This window comes from Argentina silus (assembly GCF_951799395.1).
Source record: "Argentina silus genome assembly, chromosome: 9".
Lineage (NCBI taxonomy): Eukaryota > Metazoa > Chordata > Actinopteri > Argentiniformes > Argentinidae > Argentina > Argentina silus.
In genome coordinates this window covers 12,388,183-12,409,089 of record NC_139663.1, presented here as the reverse complement: position 1 = coordinate 12,409,089, position 20,907 = coordinate 12,388,183, and the positions used below count along the sequence as shown (strand labels likewise).

Sequence of the window (20,907 nt, the reverse complement as noted above, 5' to 3'; positions counted from 1 at the left end):
CGACTATAGTAGCTATCATCCTCAGTCATTGTGATGTTCTTTTTTTCTTCTTTTTTTTTTAATAACAGTGGAGTGATAAAACAGTGTGTATAACTTCTTAATTTGCACTTAAGAGACGACCTTCACCTTCCTCTGAGGAGTCCCGAACCACCATAGTGAAGAGTGAATTCTTGAACAACAGGCAGTGTCCTCCTCTCAGTGTAAGAAAGTTTTGCGGTGTTTGTACAGCACTTTACCCCCCTCTCTCACGGCTCCTCCCACAACTTTGGCAGCTGATGTGATTGACAGCGGTGAGACGGCCAAAGCCGCCACCCTCTCCACAGCCTTCACCTTCTTCAGGCCCTTCCCCTTCCCTTTCCCTGAGACCCCGGCCCCCTCGGCCGCCCCCCTCCCCAGGGCGGTCACCAGCTCACACAAGAAAAGCTTCTCTGCCTTCTTCTTAGTTACCTCTTCCTCCTTTCTACTCTCCTCCTCTTCTCTCTTTTTCCACCTCTCTAACTCCAGTCCCTGTATCTCTTGCCCTGGCTTCCCTTTCCCCTTCTCCCCCTCCTCCTCCTCCTGTGTCAAAAGACCCTCCCTTCTTTCTCCCAGAATGCTCTGTTGCACCTCCCTGATGGCTCTCTCGGCCTCCTGGTACATCTCGCTGGTGTAGCAGCCCCCTCCATTGACCGCCACCATCTTGTCCACCTTCTCCAGGAGTGTCGTGACCTGAGGGCAGTCAGTTGTCCTGCTGCTGTTGTCAAAGACATGATACCCACCCTGGCAGCTGCCTACAAACTCAGACAGCTCCTCACATTCCTTCAGATAGTCCTCAATGCTCTTCCCCTTCAGCCGGTCCCCCCAGGTGAACAGCACTATGGTATACCTGGTGGCCCCTCGTCCGAAGGTGGCCTTGATCCACGCCAGGGCGTCCTTCTCCTCCTGGGTGAACCTGCCAGGCTGGAGGGTCACCAGGAAGACGTGGGGGCCAGGGCAGGACAGGACCACGCAGCGCCCCACCTCAGCAGTCACCTCCTGGGGTGAGAGGCGCGTGTCGAAGAGCCCTGGGGTGTCAATCACAGCGAGGCTCCGCCCAGCCACAACTCCTCTCTGCCGGTCACACTGACTGGTGATGGAGCATGGAGAGACGGCCACCTGGAAGGCCTCCCTGCCTAGGATGGTATTGCCAGAGGAGCTCCTGCCTGAGCCTGTCTTCCCCACCAGAACGATCCTCAGATCATCAGTACTGGGCTGTGGAGCTGCTTCACATGGTGGGACACAATAAACAATGATATAGAACATCTGTGTTGTGAAGATGTGTGAATCCCCATGACATGAATCTGACCCTTGGATGGCTGACTAATAATGACCAAACTAATCTATAATTATACCTAGGAATTCCTGATACAGCTTTGTTCATGTCATGGGGAGAACTTTACTTTAAATCATCTATTCTACACAAGATCAATGTATTGGTTTGAGGCTTATTTCTTGAGTGCTATTGATTATTTAAATGTTATAGGCCTTAAAATAATTATACACTTCACTTAAATTCGGAATCTACAATCAGTATATTAAAAAATATATTATTTCACATAATCGAACATAAGCTAGCAGTTATATATAGACTGGACAGTTCAATGACAGTCAATTTATAGTTCACAATGTATTTTAGAAGTTTCATACCCGGCTTAGATGCAGCGCATTCCAATGACGCCATTCCAGCCGTCCAAAATGAGCCGAAGCGAGCACAGATTAAAGTACGTTTTATTCAAGTAATAGCCCCTATAATCGCTGGAATTAGATACTCGTTTCTGCTGCAGCTGGTATTACCACCCCTGATTCAATCTTGGCTAAAGTCTTTACATGGGGAAAGCTTTTGTTATCCATATCTTTTCTCCACAGTTCATTTTCGCATGCCGCAGCAAAGATGCTGCAGACATGATGTCACTGTGGTGATGCGCGCACGCGGCCGAACAGTCTGCGCTCAGTGCGCTCCACTGGTACCAGGTTCCCACGTGCGACGTTTATCCAATCTGTCATTACAATAGGCCTATTCATCTATTCAAATGTACCATTAAATTATCTCACTTTAGATCCATGACATATCATTACTCTGCATAGCATATCCTCAGGAATCGGAAGAGAAGGACTTTGCTGTAAAAGTTGGTAGAATGGAGATGATGGCTTTTAACAGCTTTTGATTTAATGATCACATATGATAAAACATGAAATACTACAGCCTCATTTGGTAACTTTAAGGAGAGACTATTTGACAGATTTTATTAATGGCTACTGTTGTGTTGAAACAGGTAAATAGAATAAAACACAATACAGTACATACAACATTTCAGCTGGTATAGTAAATGTCTACAAGGGCAGGAATATGTTCATCCTTGTCCTGTATGGAGAGCTTCATGTCACAAGACCAGACCCATAGTTGGAATACAATGAGTGACACACATTTATATTACAGCCTATTACGTAGTGGTTGGCATTGTGCATAAAGTGATTTTACCTAGTGAAGACAACTTGATGAGAAAAAAAATAACAACAATCACATTTTGTATATACATTTGTTGAATCCAACCTAGATCAGTCTGTTTTTGGTAACATGTTGGTTCATCATGTCTTAATACATCAGGAGGATGACAGGTGAGAGGAGCTGTCCCACTCTACCCGGCTCCTGACAGGAATGGTGCGCCTCCCACTGTCAGCCTGGGCCATTCCACTCTCTGTAGGTAAATCCCAGCTCTGGACAGGGGTGGTCCTCGGAATGGGAACAGGGAGAGACGTGACATGCTCCTCTAAATGACCCGGGAACCCTGTATCCGCACAGCTTATGCCTCCCAAACTGAAGCCTGACATCAGGGTGTTGTCATGACAACCCACGTCTGCGTGAGAGCAAAGCTCAGGTCCGCTCATTGAGTCAGAGTTTGTCAGGCCAAAGAAAGTATCGCTGCTGCTGACTCCAAGACCCAAGCTACCCAACACATCCAGAGTCTCGGGGATATGATCCACACTCTCCTCCTCTATCAAACTTAATGTAGGGAAGATATCCAGCTTTGCTATAGGCTGGATCGCATCACTAGCTAGGCTGTGAGGACAGCCCAGCTCTCCACAGAAGGCACCTGACACGGCCAAGTCAACACATACCACATCTGATTGGCCCGCATTGTCTGCAAATACCACTCCTGGTTGGCTTATGCCTTCGACTCCTAATCCTGATTGGGCTAGGCTGGTAAGATCAACACTTGATTGGGCATTGAGGTCCACGGGGTACCCCCCTTTGATAACCCCCTCCTCTAAACACACAGCCAGTGTCTCTTCAGGGATCCCCAGGACACATACTGGGTCTGTGATCCCACCGTTAACAACCTCAAATGTGGCTGAAGGACTCACTATCTCTGAAAGGATGGCAAAGAAAAGTAGAGATTAAACATTTGTTAGGTTTTTCCAACTCACGAAAGAGGTGGTATAAAAGGTTGTTGCAGTATAAAGTGACTGATCTTTTCCCTCACTTCTGCTCTCTAAACCCCATAACTACATATATTGAAAACACTAGAATCACTTAAAAATTCAGCCACATTAAGTAAATGTTCACGGTAAAGAAAGAGTCCATGTTTCTGTAAATGTTCTGGTTTGGTTCTATATCTTCAACCTTACAGTAAGTGGGGTTAGTATTTTTTTGTGAGCTGAATAAATGTCACAGCAATGAGAGAACACTCGCCTTGGGTGTATGCGTTCTTTTATATTTTTAAACTTAAAGTAGTGCAAATATATCTGGTTATGTCTACCTGATATGGGTAACATCCTCTGGGTGTGTAAGCGATGAGGCCAGAGTCTGGAGGTGAGACTCTCTTCCTCCTCGTTGTCTGGGCGGGGAGGTGGGTCTCCTCCCATGACCAGGCCCAGGGGCACGGCCCCCACCCACTGTCTGGACCGGACGCACTGCAGGACATCCATCATCCAACGGGCCTCCCGCCACACCACGTCAAGACTCTAGAGGACAGGAAATAGAGAGAGGGAATCAAAACGTGTCGACTGAGAGTTTCTGGTACTTTATAAGTACTTTCCTGGCTACAGTGTGTGATGCAGTTTGAGCAGGAACGCTTCTGGGCTCTGCTTGTAGCCTTGGTGTTCCTGGTCATTGCCACATGGTCTGGAAAAACTCATGGCCCTATTTGTAAGTGCTCATTCTCTCTCTGATGCACGTACTAGACTTTACAAGGCTACAACTCTCATTTGAAATGCATTTTGTGTCTCACAATTGATGAGCTCACCTGTGAGAGCTGGGTGATGTGGCTGAGGCGGTCCCTGGCCTCCTGCACCTCCTTGGTGTCCAACGCTTCTCTCAAAGCCTGCTGGGAGAGATGGGTGTCCAGCTCCAACCGCACCCAGGCCTGACAGTAGTGAGACAGGAAGTCTCGCTCGTACGTCCAGAAGTGCACTACAGGACGTGAGGTCACAAAGAGAACACAAAAACACTTAAATTCTAACACCAACTTCACGCCAATGATTTAAGTCGTTGGATCCCAATAGCATAAAAGACTGTATGCCCTAAATATTCCCTCTCTATGAACCCAAGCCAGATGTCCACTCCAAGGCAACTATAAATACTGACCCAGCTCAAAGATCTGCAGGGGCATAGTGAGGCCTGCCTCCTTGGTGCCCACTAGTGGCCAGTAGCTGGAACTGAAGTCCTCGCTAGGAGGTAGCAGAAGCAGCATGGAGAGATTTTCCCCAAACTGCAGCAGCTCCCTAATGTACACACCGTACTGATACGCCTGGTGAGGAGAATAGGGGAAGAGAGAGAGAGACATAAGGAGGAATCAGAGAAGAGAGAGAAGAGAGAGAGAGAGAGAGAGAGGGAGATGAATGAGGGATACAGTGATAGAAGACAAGTATACTGTACAGCAGGGGAGGCTGGTGGAGGTAGAAATTGGAGGACTGGCTGATTGTAATGCATGGCAATTCCATTCCATGCATTACAATGAGCCCGTCCTCTGATTTCTACCTCCACCAGCCTCCCCTGCTGTACAGGTACATATTATCATTGAATAGTGTAACAGATGTCTTCTTATCCAGTGAATCACCAGTGTAGAAAAGTCATAATGGTGGGAGGTGGAGTGTGACCGTAGTTACCCTGTAGAGGGGGATGTTGAGCTTTGTAAGCAGGATAGTGACGGCTGCTCTCAGTGACCTAACAAACTCCCCTAACCCAGAACTTTCCATCAAGGACTCGTCCCCGCCCTCTGGATCGCCGACCAAACTCTCACCCCCATTGGCTACGGGCAAAGCATGGCTCTGCAACCACGCCCATTCGTCCCTAGAAAACATTTTTTTTTTAAATGTCATCATCTATTCATCAACTCATTTTCTATCAATCCATATTAACTCATTTAGAGCCGAGGGTCAATAAAATCGCCCCAATTGTCAACATTCTGGAGTGCCAAGGGTGACTTTATTCACCAGAAATGCATAAGTTATGATGCTTAATTTTGTAGACAATCAAAGTATTGTTGCTAGGTAAATACCACATAAAACACTTGACACTCTAGGTGGTGAGTGTCCCAGAATACTTTGGCAGTTCGTTAGTTAAGGTTGAGATGCAGTCAGAACAGTCTGCTCTTGAGGCATGGTACATGTTAAACTCAGAGGTAGTGTGTACTGTATTTAGAGGTACTTAGCTGTGTTACCGGGACACGTGGGGGTTGTGGCGCACTCGTGTGTGGCACAGCAGGTTGGGCAGTCTCTGGGGCACCAGAACCCTGATCTGCTCCACAGAGCTACACAACTTAAGGATGCCCACGTACAGGCCCGGCTGGGCTAACTGAACACTGCGTCTGTGGTAGGTTAGCTTGTCCTGGGGGAGGGACAGAGAGGGAGAGGGAGAGGGAGAAAGAGAGAGAGAAGATTTGGATTCCAAATCACACACAAATACACATGCGCGCACACACGCGTGCACACACACACACACACACACACACACACACACACACACACACACACACACACACACACACACATACACAGAGCCACATTCAGTCTGGCAAGGTCACCTTGAGCTGCTCTGTGAGTGTGTCCATGGCGGTGGGCTCTGGCAGCAGAGGTGTTCTACTCCGGTTCTTCTCCAGGCGGGCCAGGGGGACCCAGCGGAGAGGGGAGTCAGGGGGGTTAGGAAGGGCTGCACAATCCTTCACTGTCACCAGCAGGACGTTACCCTGCCTGTCCTTCAGGGGTTCGTAGTACACATGCCCCAGGTCCACTGTCCCTAGACAGGACTGCAGGGTCACAGCGAGAGGGGTAAATCAGAGTCATATATACACTCACTGAACACTTTATTAGGAACACCTGTACACCTTCTCATGGTGGAGGTGGTGTAATGGTGTGGGGAATGTTTTCTTGGCACACTTTGGGCCCATTAATACCAATCAATCATGTGAATGCCAGAGCCAATTTGAGTATTGTTGCTGACCATGTGCATCCCTTCATGGCCACAATTTACCCATCTTCTAATGGCTACTTCCAGCATGATAATGCACCATGTCACAAAGCAAAAGTCGTCTCAAACTGGTTTCATGAACATGACAATGAATTCAGTGTTCATCAGTGGCCTTCCCAGTCACCAGATCTGAATCCAATAGAACACCTTTGGGATGTAGTAGAACGGGAGATTCACAGCTTGAAAGTGCACCTGAAAAATCTGCAGGAATTGCGTGATGCAATCATGTTATCATGGACCAAAATCTCAAAGGAATGTTTCCAACATCTTGTGGAATCAATGCCACAAAAAATTGAGGCTGTTCTGAGAGCAAAGGGAGGCCCTACCCAGTATTAGTATAGTGTTCCTAATAAATTGTTAAATGAGTGTAGTATCTATGGCCCTTTGGTCAATTACCAGAGAGTGCGTGGGTACAGTATGTGATGTAAAACATCTGGATGAAGGAAATGAGAGAGAAAGATGAAAGTGAATAGGCAGAGTAAGAGAAAGCTTACAGACTAGAGACATATGAAGTTACTTTATTAAGTGTGCTTGTTGAGCAGAGGCGTTTCGTAGGATGTGGTGACTCACACATCGCTGTGGCGACTCATCTTTTCTTGAGTTTTAATGACATCATTCTCCGCTTTTGCTCACCTGTAGCTGTGCCACAGCCCGCAAGATATTGTGCCTGTTCTGAAGGAGGGATGAGGAAGAGGAGAGAGTGGAGGAGAGGGCCTGCTGGAGCCACGGCACCTGTTGCCACGCGCAAGACAACTATTAGAGAAAAGAGAAAGAAAAGAGAAAGGGATGGAGAGACTTGATTAATGTTAACACAAAATACACACAGATAATATACACAGCTAGAGAAAAACAAAGCGTGTATCAACATTTTGATTGACGGCTAACCTTGGCGAACCAAAGGAAGTCATTCGTGATGGAGGTGGAGCAGCACTGGATCTCCACCAATGGGAGCTGGTCGTCTGCAGTGACCAGAATGTTGTCCTTGTGGTAGAAAATGGTTGCCAGATACACACCCCCCCTGACACGGAGAAAGAGAGGAGAACCAGAGATGAGTTTGGTCCAAAAGGAAGAGAGATAACAACAAAATGGACAGAGAATAATAGAGAGATGGGGACAGAAAAGACGGACAAGGAGAGAGAGAGAGATTTGTTTCAAAGCGGCAGGTTGGTACAGGTACCGAGAGGACAAATTAGAGTGCTCTTTCCGTAAACTTACAATTGGGGAGAGAGATGTTAGTGAAGCTGAGGAGGTAGAAATTGAAGGACGGGCTCGTCCACAGTGAGCCCGTCCTCCGATTTGTACCTCCCCCAGCCTCCGCTGTAGTGAAGGTAAAGTTGGGTTAAGAGAGAGACAGAGTGGGTCAGTATGGTTTGGCGATGTGTTTCACCTCTGTAGGAGACGGACAAACTTGGTGGCTGACTGGAAGAGCTGCTTCAGGCCGCGAGACACAGACAGACGCTTACTGGGACTCTGAGGCTTAGAGTTCTCTATGGGCCAGAGGACAGAAGGATGTACAGTAAGATGGATAGACAGGCAGGCTGGCAGGCAGACAGACAGACAAACAGACAGACAGACAGATAGACAGACAGAAAGACCGGATGGACGGGCAGACAGACAGACAGACAGACCGGACGGACGGGCAGGCAGACAGACAGACAGGCAGGCAGGCAGACAGACAGACAGACAGACAGGCAGGCAGACAGACAGACAGGCAGGCAGGCAGGCAGGCAGGCAGGCAGGCAGACAGACAGACAGACAGACAGACAGACAGACAGACAGACATAGAGGGCCAGGTGACCAATCATATTTCCCTCATCATTTAATTTAGATGTATTTACAATGAAGTTTTATTGGACTTTATTGCACAAATAAAATTAATCATATAATAATCCCGACCTCTAAAACTGCCAGATTATACTGTAGAATTCTATAGTATCATAGTTGCAATTGAGATGGAATTTGTGTTGTCGAGAGGATTCAGAGAATAATTGTATGTTTTATATTGGATACAATACAACACACCCATCAGGGGAGGCTGGTGGAGGAAGAAATCTGAGGATTTCTGCCTTCAGCAGCCTGACCTGACACCCACCTATGCAGTATCCCCTGTAGTGTGGCTCTCTAGTCTGCTCCAGCAGTTTTTTCACTATAGCCTCCTGGCTCCTGCTCTGGGTCTTCACCCCGATGCACTCCCTCCAGCCTGCAGACAGCAGGACAGGAATAGCACACCACACTCTTAGAAAAAAAGATTCTACTTCAACCAAATAACCCATTTTTTCTAAGAGTGGCAGGGAAAGTAAAAGGGGAAGGTAGATGTTGCCCTAGTAACCACTAGTACGGGACCAGATATATATATATATATATCTGGTCCCGTATATATATATTTATTTATTTTAATATTTGTTTTACTTTTATTTATACAGGTAATTCAATAAAGAACAAATTCTTATTTACAATGACGACCCCACCTGTTAAGGTAGGGTAATCTGATCCTAGATGTGTGGTTAGAGGCAACTTCTATTTTCGGCATATTATTGAACACCAAAATTGCAATGTTTCCAGTGGCTGCAGTTCCATTGACTCACTGGAGGGGGCAGCACTGACTGGGTTGGAGCTCTGCGTGGGGCCCCATCCTTTCACATTGAAGGCGCTCACTCTCACAAAGTAGTGCACTCCCTAGGAGACCATCATATTATTACCATGTTTTCATCTTATGGACAGACCCACTCCAGGGGGAAATGCATTACTTAGCAGTTATCATTAATTCACTTCAACTAAGGCAGTTCAGCTTAAGTGCCTAGTTTAAGGGTTCCCAAACGTGTTGTGTGTGTGTGTGTGTGTGTGTGTGTGTGTGTGTGTGTGTGTGTGTGTGTGTGTGTGTGTGTGTGTGTGTGTGTGTGTGTGTGTGTCCTACTGTTGTGAGTCCTGTGAAGCTGTGGGAGGGGCTCTTGGTGTCGGTGACCTGGGCGGAGCCAAGGATGCGCTTGAAACTGGCTGAGGTGCTCCACTCCACTGTGGCCAAGAGACAGGGGGGGAGACAGAATGTTCTAGGTTTACATAAAACTCAAATGAAAGTGTTAAAGAGTGTTAAAAACTTTCAAATGAAAGTGTTAAAGACTGAAAGTGTTAAAAACTCAAATGAAAGCATTAAAGAAGGTGTTTTACTGTGTCTAGTATTTTAAGTATCTCAGCTTTTTCTCGATTCTGAAAATAGAGATTTCTCATGTTTTTTTGCCAAATTCCCAGTAGTATTTGGTGTATCTGTTGAGTAAAACTAGTAGGGCAGAGGTATAGTAGTAACAACACAGGTCAATCCAGTGCGTCTCTCCACCACCCACCTCTGTAGCGAGTGATCAGTCCAGTGGTTTTGCTGTCTGGCTCTCTGATGGACACAAACAGGGACGAGGCACTGGTCACCAGCAGGGACACATTGCTGGGAGGGCCTGGGAGGTCTGGGGGATACAGAGAGAGAGAGACAGTGAGAGAGGGAGACTAGCATCGAACACAGACCTGGAATATGAGGCACACGTAACATAAACAGTAACCCCTACCAAAGGCACTGACTTCCTAACATTCTGCTCACCACCCTTTCCCCCCTGACCCTTCACCTCTGACCCCTGACCTGTGAGGCGGAAGGTCTCCCTCATCCTGCAATACAGCTGCTGCCGGAGGGTCCAGATGCGAAGTTGCCTCTGGGAGTCGGCCTGCGCCTGCGGTCCCGCCCCCGCCCGGCCCAGCAGCTCATCTTTCCTCTCCTCCACACGTCTGCTCGCCAGCTTCACCAGAGCATCCAGCTTTAACGCCCACTCAGTTGAACGACACACTGAGAGAGGGAGGGAGGGAGGGAGGGAGGGAGGGAGAGATAACAGACTGGATTTGCATTCCTTATACTGTTGGCCAAAGATAAGGAGAGTACAATATGACTAGGAGAGAGAGAGCTAGAGAGAGAACGAGAGAGAGAGAACAATGGAGAGAGGGAGAGGGAGAGGGAGAGGGAGAGGGAGAGGGAGAGAGAGAGGTGGGTAGAGGTATCAGGGGGATTTGCATTGTTTACTGTATGATCCAAGAGAGAGAGAAAGGACCATTATGAGGTTCTTAACCATCTCGTGATTATACTGATCAAACACTGTGTCACTCACAGACAGGGTTGTGTCTGGCTCCAGCCTTGGTCAACACGTGCAGCAGAGGGGAGTTATGGGTAAGAGCGGCCACGTCCAAAGGCACCAGGCCCTGCTCGCTCACCCTGTTCACTCCTCTCTCCCTCTCTCTTTCCCAGTCCTTCTCTTTCTTGTCTCCTCTGTCCCATCCTCTTCCTCCTCCTCCTCCTCCCCCGCCGCAGGCTCTGTCCCTGGACAGCAGACTCTGGACTGCCAGAGTGTCCTCATTTTCCACTGCCTCCCACAGGGTGTTATACTAACATAGGGAGAAGGAGAGGGAGGGGAGAGAGAGGGATTGGAGCAAAGGGAGGAGAGGGAGAGGGAGGGGAGAGAGGGGGATTGGAGAAAAGGGAGGAGAGGGAGAGGGAGGGGAGAGAGGGGGATTGGAGCAAAGGGAGGAGAGGGAGAGGGAGGGGAGAGAGGGGGATTGGAGCAAAGGGAGGAGAGGGAGAGGGGCAGAGAAAAACACTGTAAGAGAGTGCAGCAGTATGAACAAGTTGAAAACACCCATAAGATGATGTGCCAATGCAATCAATTGTAAAACAGTATTAAAGCCATACAAATATGAAACACACAATAGATATTTGTAATAAATGATGGTGGCAATCAATCAATCAGAGACATCACTTGAACGTGACTAAAAGAACCAGGAGTATGTCCTGGTCATGTGAATTGACTAGGCAAAACTCCTGGCCCTAAAAGTGACCCCAACCCCTATTTCACTCAGGTGTCTTACAGTGGGCGGGGCCTTGCATGGATGTTTGGGCGTGTCCGTCTCCCCGGCAACAGAGGACTCCCCGCCCCTCAGCCTGACGGACAGGTTCCTGTAGATGCGTTTGGGCGAAACGGGACCCAGAGATCGTCTCCGCTGGAGCGGGTTTCTCACTGACACAGACATGGTTCAGCGTGGACACAGAGTGAGGACAGGAGGGCACCGGAGCTACAGGGAATGAGGGAGGAGGTTGGAGGAATGGATGGATGGAGGACTGTGAGGTCACAGAGAGAGAGAGAGAGAGAGAGAGAGAGAGCCTTCACCTCAGGAGCCCTGTACAGGGATGAAGGGAAGAGTAGAATTACATAAAGGAGAGGGAGAGGGGGAACGTGGGAGGATGAAAAAGTTGCAAATGTGGAAGAGGACTTTCAGAGTGGTAGAATGGAGCGCTATAGAGTGAATAAGACCGGGAGGATAAAATCCCCCCAAAAACACAAGACGTGTTTTCTTTTGATCTTTTCATCCAAAAACACAAGACGTGTTTTCTTTTGATCTTTTCATCAATAGTAAACAGTTGCAGTATTTATCACTACTTAGGGTGAGCTTTGTTGAGCTGAGCTGAGCTGAGCTGAGCTGAGCAGCGCTGTGTTTGTGTTTGCGTGTGTGGGCATATAAATGGATAAAGTCATGATGCCAGAGAACAGCAGAAGCAAAATGCCTTGCAGCAGTGACATTGTGTCTTTCACTCCTCCCTCCCTTTTTCTTTCTTATTTTTCCACTCTATTGCATTACAGATTTTCTTCCCACAGAATAGTCTCACCACGCTCAAAGCAATCTCGCCATCAATCTAATTAACTGAGGAGAAGGTGTCTATAGAGAGGAGGGAGAAGTGAACCATACAATGCTCTCTATGAGTCAGCAGACTGTATTGAAGACATAATAATAAACATAAACCCATTTATTAGCATTCAAATCAGCTTTTGCCACACCTGCCATTTACAATGGCTAATTGTCTATCTATTCCCCAACTGTCTTCAGTAGGACGAAAACAACAGTTATGAGTCATGCATCGTAATCAACCAGGCCTTGTTCCAAAAACCACTCTCCCTCTCCGTCACTGATGTTCTTGCTGTAGCTTGGACCAGAATGCTTTTTATGTCATTTTACTTTTCTCACTTCCATCACTAACCCTCTTTTTCTGTCTGATTCTCTTTTTCTCCTCCTTACTTTTCCCTCCTCTCCTATTATAGACTCCTCCGATTTCCACCTACTTTCACGTTCGATTTACGTCACCTGGCATTCAGGCCTTCGAATGAATCTCTGGCAAGAGCTTCTCTAACTCCATCTCTCTGTCATCTCTCTGTCATCTCTCCCATCCTTTCCAGCCGTTCCCTCTCCTCCTTCTTTCTCATGGAAATGAAAGCCACATTCAGCCTCCCTCTCAGTGTGGCTCTGTCCTGATTCATCACAGCTCAGTAAGTGAATACTCCCCCAGCTAACACTTAGACTTTGGCACTTTTCTGTCTCCCACAAAGACATTTATGTCCCTGAATGACACACTACAGTATCTGTGTACACCCGTCTATGGCATAACAACCCTTCACATCGGCTACCAGCACTGCCTTCTCATGCATACCAAGGAAAAAATATATACGGGTGAGACCTTGCAATGTTATTGGTTGATTTTTGAGTGTTTGTTTATCAAGTCTTACAGCGCTTATGGAAAGTGCTGATCTGTGAGACTTGTTAAGTGAAGATATTAAAGATTCATTATATAAAACATTTAAAAAAATAAAGAGTCTGTCCTATAGAGATGCCAGATGTCAATCATGAGGGGAAAACTGGATAACTGGAGTTGAGACTGAATTCTCAATCATGCAACATTCACATAATGATCTATGCACAAACTGTGTTAATTAAAGTGATGATTATTAAAGTTATTATTAATTCAAAATCGAATTGTTAAATTATTTGTTGGGGTTTTGCTGCATGTTTTATTTTAGTACAGCTAGTATACAGACTAAGTGTTTTACAGAAGCTAGTGGACTGAAATATTTGGTGACTCATATCTACCAGCTCCATGGAAGTGCTGCTTTGTAGATATAAATAAATGCAATCATTTACAAATTAACCAAATAAGGAAATATTTAAAGATTTTGTAAATAAAGATGAACATTTCTGAATTCCCGAAAGGCTATCATCAACATCTGATGACGGCAAGTTCAAAAATGTAACAGTTATATAAACTTCATGTTTGTGCCCATCCATGGACTGAAGATTAAAGGCAGGCTACTTCACATTTTTGTTTGTGCCCAGCCATGGACTGAAAATTAAAATAAGGCCACTTTGTCTTTTTGGTCAATCTTTCCCAGAAAGTTAGAGTACCCTTAAATATTCTACAGGTTCTAGTAGCCAAAAACCAGGCTAATCTATAATCTAGGCTACTAAAGGCATAGGCTGGAAGTTTAAGAAGATACTTTTTCTATTGCAAATTTACAATCAGTTCATTCACACAGCCTCACTGCAAAAGCCACAGGTAGCAAATAAATCATCAAAAGTAGTAAAAGTAGTAAAATAAAGAAAGTAGGCTAAAATGTAAATCGATAGTACATTAGAAGTATTCCTACCGTGGGTAACTGTTCCCCCTTCAATGTGCCGTTTCTCCAATCCCTTCTGGCAGGGACTATTACATGTAGTTTACATTACACCGCAAAAAGATAGTTATAGAGTAGTCACACACTCGATATTAGTCCACTGAACCGTTAAGCACGATGTAATTTACGAGTTCATAAACTTTAACTCTCCTCAGTCAAGCGCACCTGCTAGGGACGCTCGTGAGAATACACCCCCTGCTTTCTCTCGCTTTCTCTCTCTCTCTCTCTCTCTCTCTCTCTCTCTCTCTCTCTCTCTCTCTCTCTCTCTCTCTCTCTCTCTCTCTCTCTATACTCCAAACACTTGCAGAGACATCCAGCGTCTACAGTAGTTGTACCGAATTGACCATATGACTCAATCGAGCTGTAATCTCGAATGCCAGATTGAGAGTCTAATTACGTAATAGTAATTAGTGATTCAAACTCGTTTCGCTGTATCATGAATAAAGTGTAAACAATTTAAATATGCAACAAGCCAATGAATGTCCCGTCTATCCACAAATATTTTGCGCCTGTTTGACACAAAGTTTTTTTTTTTTTTTATTCCAGTGTGCAAATTAAATAATGTGGTCTCTTTCGTGTCTGTCTCCACGCACTGGTCTTTATTTGGCTGTTATTGTGGTCGCCACAGGTCTCCAGGCAGCAGCACTTGCTATGCATTGCCACAGCCACAAGAAGCTCAGCAGCATCCCACAATAACTGAGACTAAGAACATCTGTGTCTAACATTATGTGCCTAGACCAGGGGAGGCTGGTGGAGGTAGAAATCAGAGGACAGGCTTAATTGTAATGCATGGAATGGAATGAGGAAAGGTATCACATTCCTCATTCAAACACATTCCTCATAACCCTATCCTTAACTCGTGTTTGATACCATTCCTCATACCATTCCATGCATTACAATAAGCCCATCTTCCGATTTCCACCTCCACCAGCCTCCACTGATCTATGCTTAAACTGTACTGTAGGTTGACTGGAAAAAGGTTGGCCTATATTTAGAAAAATCAGTATGTGAAAAGGTGCTCTGGCCCCCCATCTTACACCTTGATCTTCACACACATTTGAAATAGAACAGTACTATGTCTATGTTCACACAAAGGTACAGATCTAAGCAACATAGTACACCATGTATGTGTCATAAAGGCAGGATGTGGTTTCAGTAAGATCAGAATAGCAGAGAGTGAGCCTATGCACAGACAGACCCTCAGAATGAATGGAAATGTTTTATGATTTCAGTTGTCAAACTGTCAAATGTTAAATGTCAAGTGTGACCTGTGATGAGAGATGAAGAGCTGATTTGTCTGTGCTTTACTGTCCCTATACAATTCTCTGGGACATATATTTCTAGAATTCGATTAACCTTAAAAATCCACACTCTTGTGTGCCTGTGTGTGCGTGCGTGCGTGTGTGCGTGCGTGCGTGTGTACGTACGTGTGTGTGTGTGTGTGTGTGTGTGATAAGTGTAACATTAACATGGTTGTGGATACTCGCCCCCTCACTCCATCAGCAGAGTTGTTCGGCACTCGAAACTCTTGTTGTCATGGAGATAATCAAATTATGACCTTCACTTCTCAGTAATACTGCAAAACCCCACCCCATGGACACATAAACGTTCAACCACATAGCAAATCATTCAACAGTGACTTATTGGTAGAGAGCTCAGTGTCAGATCTGCTTCTACTACAGTAGTTGTCATTCACATCATCCTCCTCTCTCCTTCCCTCCTTTGAAGAGCATGAGAGTGTCACTTTGAAGTTAGCGTTTTATCATAGTGCAAGTTTGGAGAGGTCAGATAAAACTTTGGAAAAAAAGTTAGGAATTCGTTAATAAAGTGGCCTATCACCATGCACCATTCTGAACGTTCTGCCGCGAAAACGCACAACCGTCCCGCGAAAGTCTTCCCCGAAGTTCCTGCTTACATTTCTAGCCTGTAGTGTTGTTTGTTCCAATTGACAATAATTTTACCATAACATATCTTTTATAATTAATTTAAACACAAAACATCTCAAACTATAAGGCTGTCAAACGGACTTCGCTATCAGCTACTGTGGTTGGCTACCGGAAGTCACGGTAAGTTAGCTAGTGTGTGTAGTAGTGTTCAGTTGAGTTTACCACCTTGATGTCCCAAATATTGTCTCACATCAACAAACATACATCTATCTGCAGGCTTTCTTCTGCAACTTCTACCAGGATAACGTGTTTAAAATGAGTGTGGACGTTATTTACGACAAGATTCACTTCAGGCACGATCCGAAATGGTCTGGGCGCTTGGGCCCCCCTGACCGAGGCGGTGTGACGCTCTGCGTCGCCTGTGTTATTGAGATGATGGAAAGTGATGACATTGCGGTAAAGTTAAAAGAGCTATTTTCTTCTATAGGTTTTTAAGGAAAACTTTCATACCCTAGTAATATTCAGTCCTGTCTCCTGGAAGCCTCAGGGTGTGCATGTTTTAGTTTTTTTTAGCCCAATATTAACACACCACATTCAACAATACAAAATCATCAAGATCTTGATTTGATGTCCATATGACCCCTGTTGCCCTTCGTCCCTCCCCAGTCTGGGAGAAAGTCTGTGGCCCTGTCAGGGATCATTGGTGTCCTGAAATGCTGCCCAGGGGCTCTGAGGGAGCTGCTACTGCAGGATCACAGGGTGTGCCTGCATTTCACAGCATCTTTACTGGGTGAGACACACACACACACACACATACACACACACACACACACACACACACACACACTCACACTCTCACACACACACACACACACACACACACACACACACACACACACACACACACACACACACACTCACACTCACACTCTCACACACACACACACACACACACACACACACACTCACACACACACACACCAGCAAGCATATGCAATTGTTATACACCTGTATTTCACTCGTCATTACAGAATAGACAGTGACACACACATTAGCCTATACATAATTATTCCATGATATAGTGTCATCGACTTAGTTGACAATAATATAGTCAATAAGTGAGATACAAAATCATAATAACGCATACACCTCAATGAATTCTAAGGATAGGCCACATTCAAACACATAGCACGATTCTCTCCCTGTACTTCATTCATTCATAGACATAAACTTGTACAAGCTGTCTCCATGCTGTTTAGAGAGTATCTCAGGACAGTATGTGCACAAAAAGACGAGATGGGATAGGGTGCGAGTACACCAGAACAGTCCACTCCTTTATTGTCCAGCTTGATTTGACACATGTTGTCCTCTGCAGGGATGCTTCATACTGTACATGACTCAGCTACACTGGAGCAGGTGGTACAAGGTGAGAGTGTGTTTGTGTGTGTGTGTGTGTGTGTGTGTGTGTGTGTGCGCACACACACACACACACACAGCTGTTTGTCAATGCTTGCTTGATGACGCTTTAGTGACTGAATCATAATTATTAACTATTGAAATTGTGCCTTCCATCACTATAACTATATATAGCCATGTTCATTTTCCGTTGGATGAACCATTGGTGGTGTAAACTGACAGAGTCTTGGAGTGATAGTGTGTGTGATAGTGCTTTCACTGTAAGTGCAGCATTAGAATACTGTAGGTAATTAGGTTTCTGCCAGCTAAAACCACTTTTTTAAAGAAGCATTTCCAGAGGTGTTTAAAACTCGATATCACTTTGTGTAAATCAGTAATGTGTGAAATGCACAATTTTGCAAGTTTCTAACGGTATAAATAATGAATAATGCAATTATAACTGTGTGTGTGTGGGTGTGGGTGTGGGTGTGGGTGTGGGTGTGGGTGTGGGTGTGTGTGTGTGTGTGTGTGTGTGTGTGTGTGTGTGTGTGTGTGGGGGGGGGGGGGGGGCTCTGTTAGTGCTGGTTCAGCTGCTCCTGGAGCTGCAGAGTGAGCAGTATGTGTGTTACGTCCTGGAGGAGATACGCACACAGGTGAGACAACAACAGGTACTGCATTGTTCCTGTGCCAAACTGACTCACACACACACGCCAAACTGGGATAGGTGCCACTATGCAAATAACTACAGTAGCCTATAATCTTGCCCAAACCATTATTTGTGTTCTAGGCATATCAAGAGTATTGGACTTTCCATTATTTTGGTGGTCATCAAATTCTATGTTTCCCTTACCTTTCAGTTCTACTGCCACACTCATGCATTCTAACACACACACACACACACACACACACACACACATACCATTATTTTGGTCATCACTTTATTGCCTTTTTCTAATATCAGCATGTACCCTCACCTTCCAGACCTACCTAGTGCCACACACACACACACACACACACATGTGATAGTGGCTGTCAGTAGGGATACCCAGGGATAATTAACACTGGCCCTAGGTGTGGAGAGGTCCTCTCACATCACTAGAAAGAGTCTTGATTAAAGGAAATTATGGAAAAGTGCCTTTGTTGCCCGGGGGAGGGGGAATGGGGGGGGGGGGGGAGTATTGTTGACAGATTAAGAGAAAGGGATAGACATATACTTTAGGAATGAATAGATTTGGTTTGTATGGAAACATAAAAATATAATATATACATATAAAATAAGAAAAATATGTCATACTTCTGTTTGGTAAATGCTTTGGACATTAGTTTGTAGTTGTTGTCCTTGAGCTGCTTAGGTAATCTCTATTCATATCTACCTCCCCTCATCTTTTCTGTCTGTCTGCCTGCCTATCTGTCTGTCTGTCTGTCCCGTGTCCAGCTGTGTGACCAGTCCAGTGTGAGGGGTTTCCTGCCCACCTTCACCTTCCTAGGGAAGCTGGTGGACGCGGTGCCTAACCTGCCTCAGAGCCTGGCCTCGCAACACGGTGAGGAGATTGTTCATGCTAAGTGAGATGCTTGGGATGGCCCGACTCTAACCTTGTCCTCAGGCTATTGCGCACAGTGCATGTAACCCTGGAATAACAACAACTCAATCCTGGCCTTCATGGGAGTGAATTTACTGAGTAAAGTATTTGTTATTATTTCAGCGAATCACGCGGCTGCTAGGCGTGGCTCTGAATCAGAAAGGTGTGGTGTGTAAGGAATGGGGGGTGCTGTGGAAGATGATTGATGGGAAGTAAAGCCAATGGCTATGTGCCGTTTTCAACACTCTTTCTATTGGCTTAATGAAGGCCAAGTTTGACACGTTGGTCCACCAGACCTTTTTTGGGCAGAAGTGTCTGGGAATGAGACTAGCACGACGTCACCCCTATTGAAGCTGAAATGTAAGACGGTTAAGGGGGGGGTTTAGGTTAGCGTTATGGTTAGGGTTAGGGTTAAGGATTAAAGGTTGAGGGTAGGGTCGTCCCAAGGATACAACTTAGCATCTACCTACTATATTACCCCTTTTCATCCACTCACATGGTCTCTGAGGTCTCCAATCATTAGAACACGTGTTCTTTTGCTCCAGTCACCCAGTTTCTGTGTTCCTTCCATGTTATATCAAGGGCTTGTATTTACATACTGACTTGTCAATGCTGTCTCTGGTAATGGTGATGAGGGTGTCCTGGGTGAGTTGTTATGAGAGCGCCCAAAGCCCCAATTCTCTACCACCATCACCTGTATAACTCCTAGTCACTCGGACCATTAGTCACTTGTATCTATACAGACACTCTCAATCAAGCAGCCGATCAATCAATCAGTGGAATGTGTTTATGTAGCCCCTTCTGACATTACCAAGTGTCACAAAGTGCTTAACAGTCAGGTGGGGCTGTGACATCATTGAAAGGTCATGGACTGACCTTGATAGAGAGCAGCTCCGCATATCTCACTCAGTATCTCAGACTCCAAGGTGAAGTGTTTGTGTATTATTATAAATGAGCAGGTGCTAGTTCCACAGTGTGTGTGTGTGTGTGTGTGTGTGTGTGTGTGTTGTGTGTGCCGCTAGCTGCGCAGAGCATGCAAGTGCCTGGTGTTTGCGTGTGTGTGTGTGTGTGTGTGTGCCGCGAGCGCGCATTGGCTGCATTTTACTAGTGCGTCTGAGCTTCCCAGTGTTGTGAGTCAATGCGGGCCGCCTCTATTGACGGTGCGCGGCTGTCACTCAGCGAGGGCTCCGGCGGCCTGTTTGGAGTAACGACAGCAAAACAATGACAGAGACCAAACCTCAGAACCCCTCAACGTTCCACTGAGAGAGGGAGGGTGGATACACACCGAGAGAAAGAGAGCAAGAAGAAAAAGGAGAGGAAAAATAGGCGGTGGTTGGGGAGGGGGGGGGGGGGGGGGGGGGTGAGGAATAGCAAGAGAGGTTAAAAGAGAGAGAGAGAGAGAGGGAGAGAGAGAGAAATACAGATAAGGAGCATAGAGGGGAAAAGATGACATAGAAATCATCTCGGTGCAGCAATTAACAACACCTGAACATGCAAAATTGCAATGAACGTGTCTGATTGCTGCAAATGAACATGGTGTTTTATTCATTTGCTTTGCACTAGACCAGCTACAATTCTCTGTGCAGTCATTGTTGAAAGGTGACTGGTGGCTTTCTCTAATTAATTCCCCCCCTCCCTCCCCTCCCCTCCCTCCCCTCCCCTCCCTCCCCCTCCCCCCTCCCCCTCTCCTCGCTCGTTCTCTCATCCAGCTTGGCTCTTGCAGTATATTTTGGTTTAATCAAACATGTCTGGGACTGAGAGTCTCTCCTGACTCAGTGGAGTTTTGATGCGCTCCATAGAGCAGCTGTGCCTGGGCATCATTGGCCCTAGCTCAGACTCTCTCTCTCTCTCTCTCTCTGTATCTAAGTCAAGTCTCCATCCAAAAGGATGCCTGAGCCTCACATAGGCATATCTAGTTGTGTTTCCCTAAATATGTCCCATCCATCTATTCTCAGTCACGAGTGTAGCATGCTAGGAGGTTGGTTTCTGCTCTGGTCTGTTCAGTGTTGTTTTTCTAATCCCTGTCTCCACATCTCTCT

The 20,907-nt window shown here is 46.0% G+C and overlaps 3 protein-coding genes across 4 annotated transcripts in view; 1 reads left to right on the top strand and 2 right to left on the bottom strand.

Moving 5' to 3' along the window:
• Positions 1-195: 195 nt before the first annotated feature.
• On the bottom strand, positions 196-1,281 carry LOC310809307 (GTPase IMAP family member 7; the record flags this gene model as incomplete). Its single annotated transcript, XM_083676503.1, has 1 exon — positions 196-1,281. The coding sequence occupies one exon, from the start codon at positions 1,279-1,281 to the stop codon at positions 196-198; it is 1,086 nt and encodes a 361-aa protein (XP_083532629.1).
• Positions 1,282-2,163: 882 nt separating this feature from the next.
• Positions 2,164-14,189, bottom strand: LOC310809591 (ankyrin repeat and fibronectin type-III domain-containing protein 1). Of its 2 annotated transcripts, none has more exons than XM_083676940.1 (18): positions 13,981-14,189; positions 11,378-11,686; positions 10,624-10,897; positions 10,107-10,307; positions 9,823-9,936; positions 9,399-9,496; positions 9,070-9,160; positions 8,577-8,684; positions 7,872-7,971; positions 7,370-7,502; positions 7,118-7,237; positions 6,042-6,263; positions 5,679-5,845; positions 5,125-5,308; positions 4,604-4,766; positions 4,263-4,429; positions 3,777-3,981; positions 2,164-3,386 (listed from the first exon to the last, which is right to left on the bottom strand). In XM_083676940.1, the coding sequence occupies exons 2-18, from the start codon at positions 11,537-11,539 to the stop codon at positions 2,620-2,622; spliced, it is 3,276 nt and encodes a 1,091-aa protein (XP_083533066.1). In that variant the 5' UTR covers positions 11,540-11,686; positions 13,981-14,189; the 3' UTR covers positions 2,164-2,619. The 2 variants fall into 2 exon arrangements, with proteins under 2 accessions (XP_083533066.1, XP_083533065.1); XM_083676939.1 differs by having other exon boundaries at positions 11,378-11,581.
• A 2,019-nt stretch (positions 14,190-16,208) lies between these two features.
• Positions 16,209-20,907, top strand: part of mei1 (meiotic double-stranded break formation protein 1) — a gene marked incomplete at both ends in the record, with an annotated part of 23,430 nt that continues 18,731 nt past the window's right edge. The window contains 6 exons of the mRNA XM_083676502.1: positions 16,209-16,349; positions 16,560-16,683; positions 17,269-17,319; positions 17,868-17,941; positions 18,724-18,829; positions 20,824-20,831. Of these exons, the coding sequence (XP_083532628.1) occupies positions 16,209-16,349; positions 16,560-16,683; positions 17,269-17,319; positions 17,868-17,941; positions 18,724-18,829; positions 20,824-20,831 (504 nt within the window). The remainder of the gene's footprint in view (positions 16,350-16,559; positions 16,684-17,268; positions 17,320-17,867; positions 17,942-18,723; positions 18,830-20,823; positions 20,832-20,907) is intronic.

Coding starts and splice junctions, on each gene's coding strand:
- LOC310809591 (XM_083676940.1), bottom strand. CDS start 11,539: ATGTCTGTGTCAGTGAGAAACCCGCTCCAGCGGAGACGATCTCTGGGT. Junction 10,898..11,377: donor CATGCAAGGCCCCGCCCACT/GTAAGACACCTG, acceptor TCCCTATGTTAG/TATAACACCCTGTGGGAGGC. Junction 5,309..5,678: donor CACAACCCCCACGTGTCCCG/GTAACACAGCTA, acceptor AATGTTTTCTAG/GGACGAATGGGCGTGGTTGC.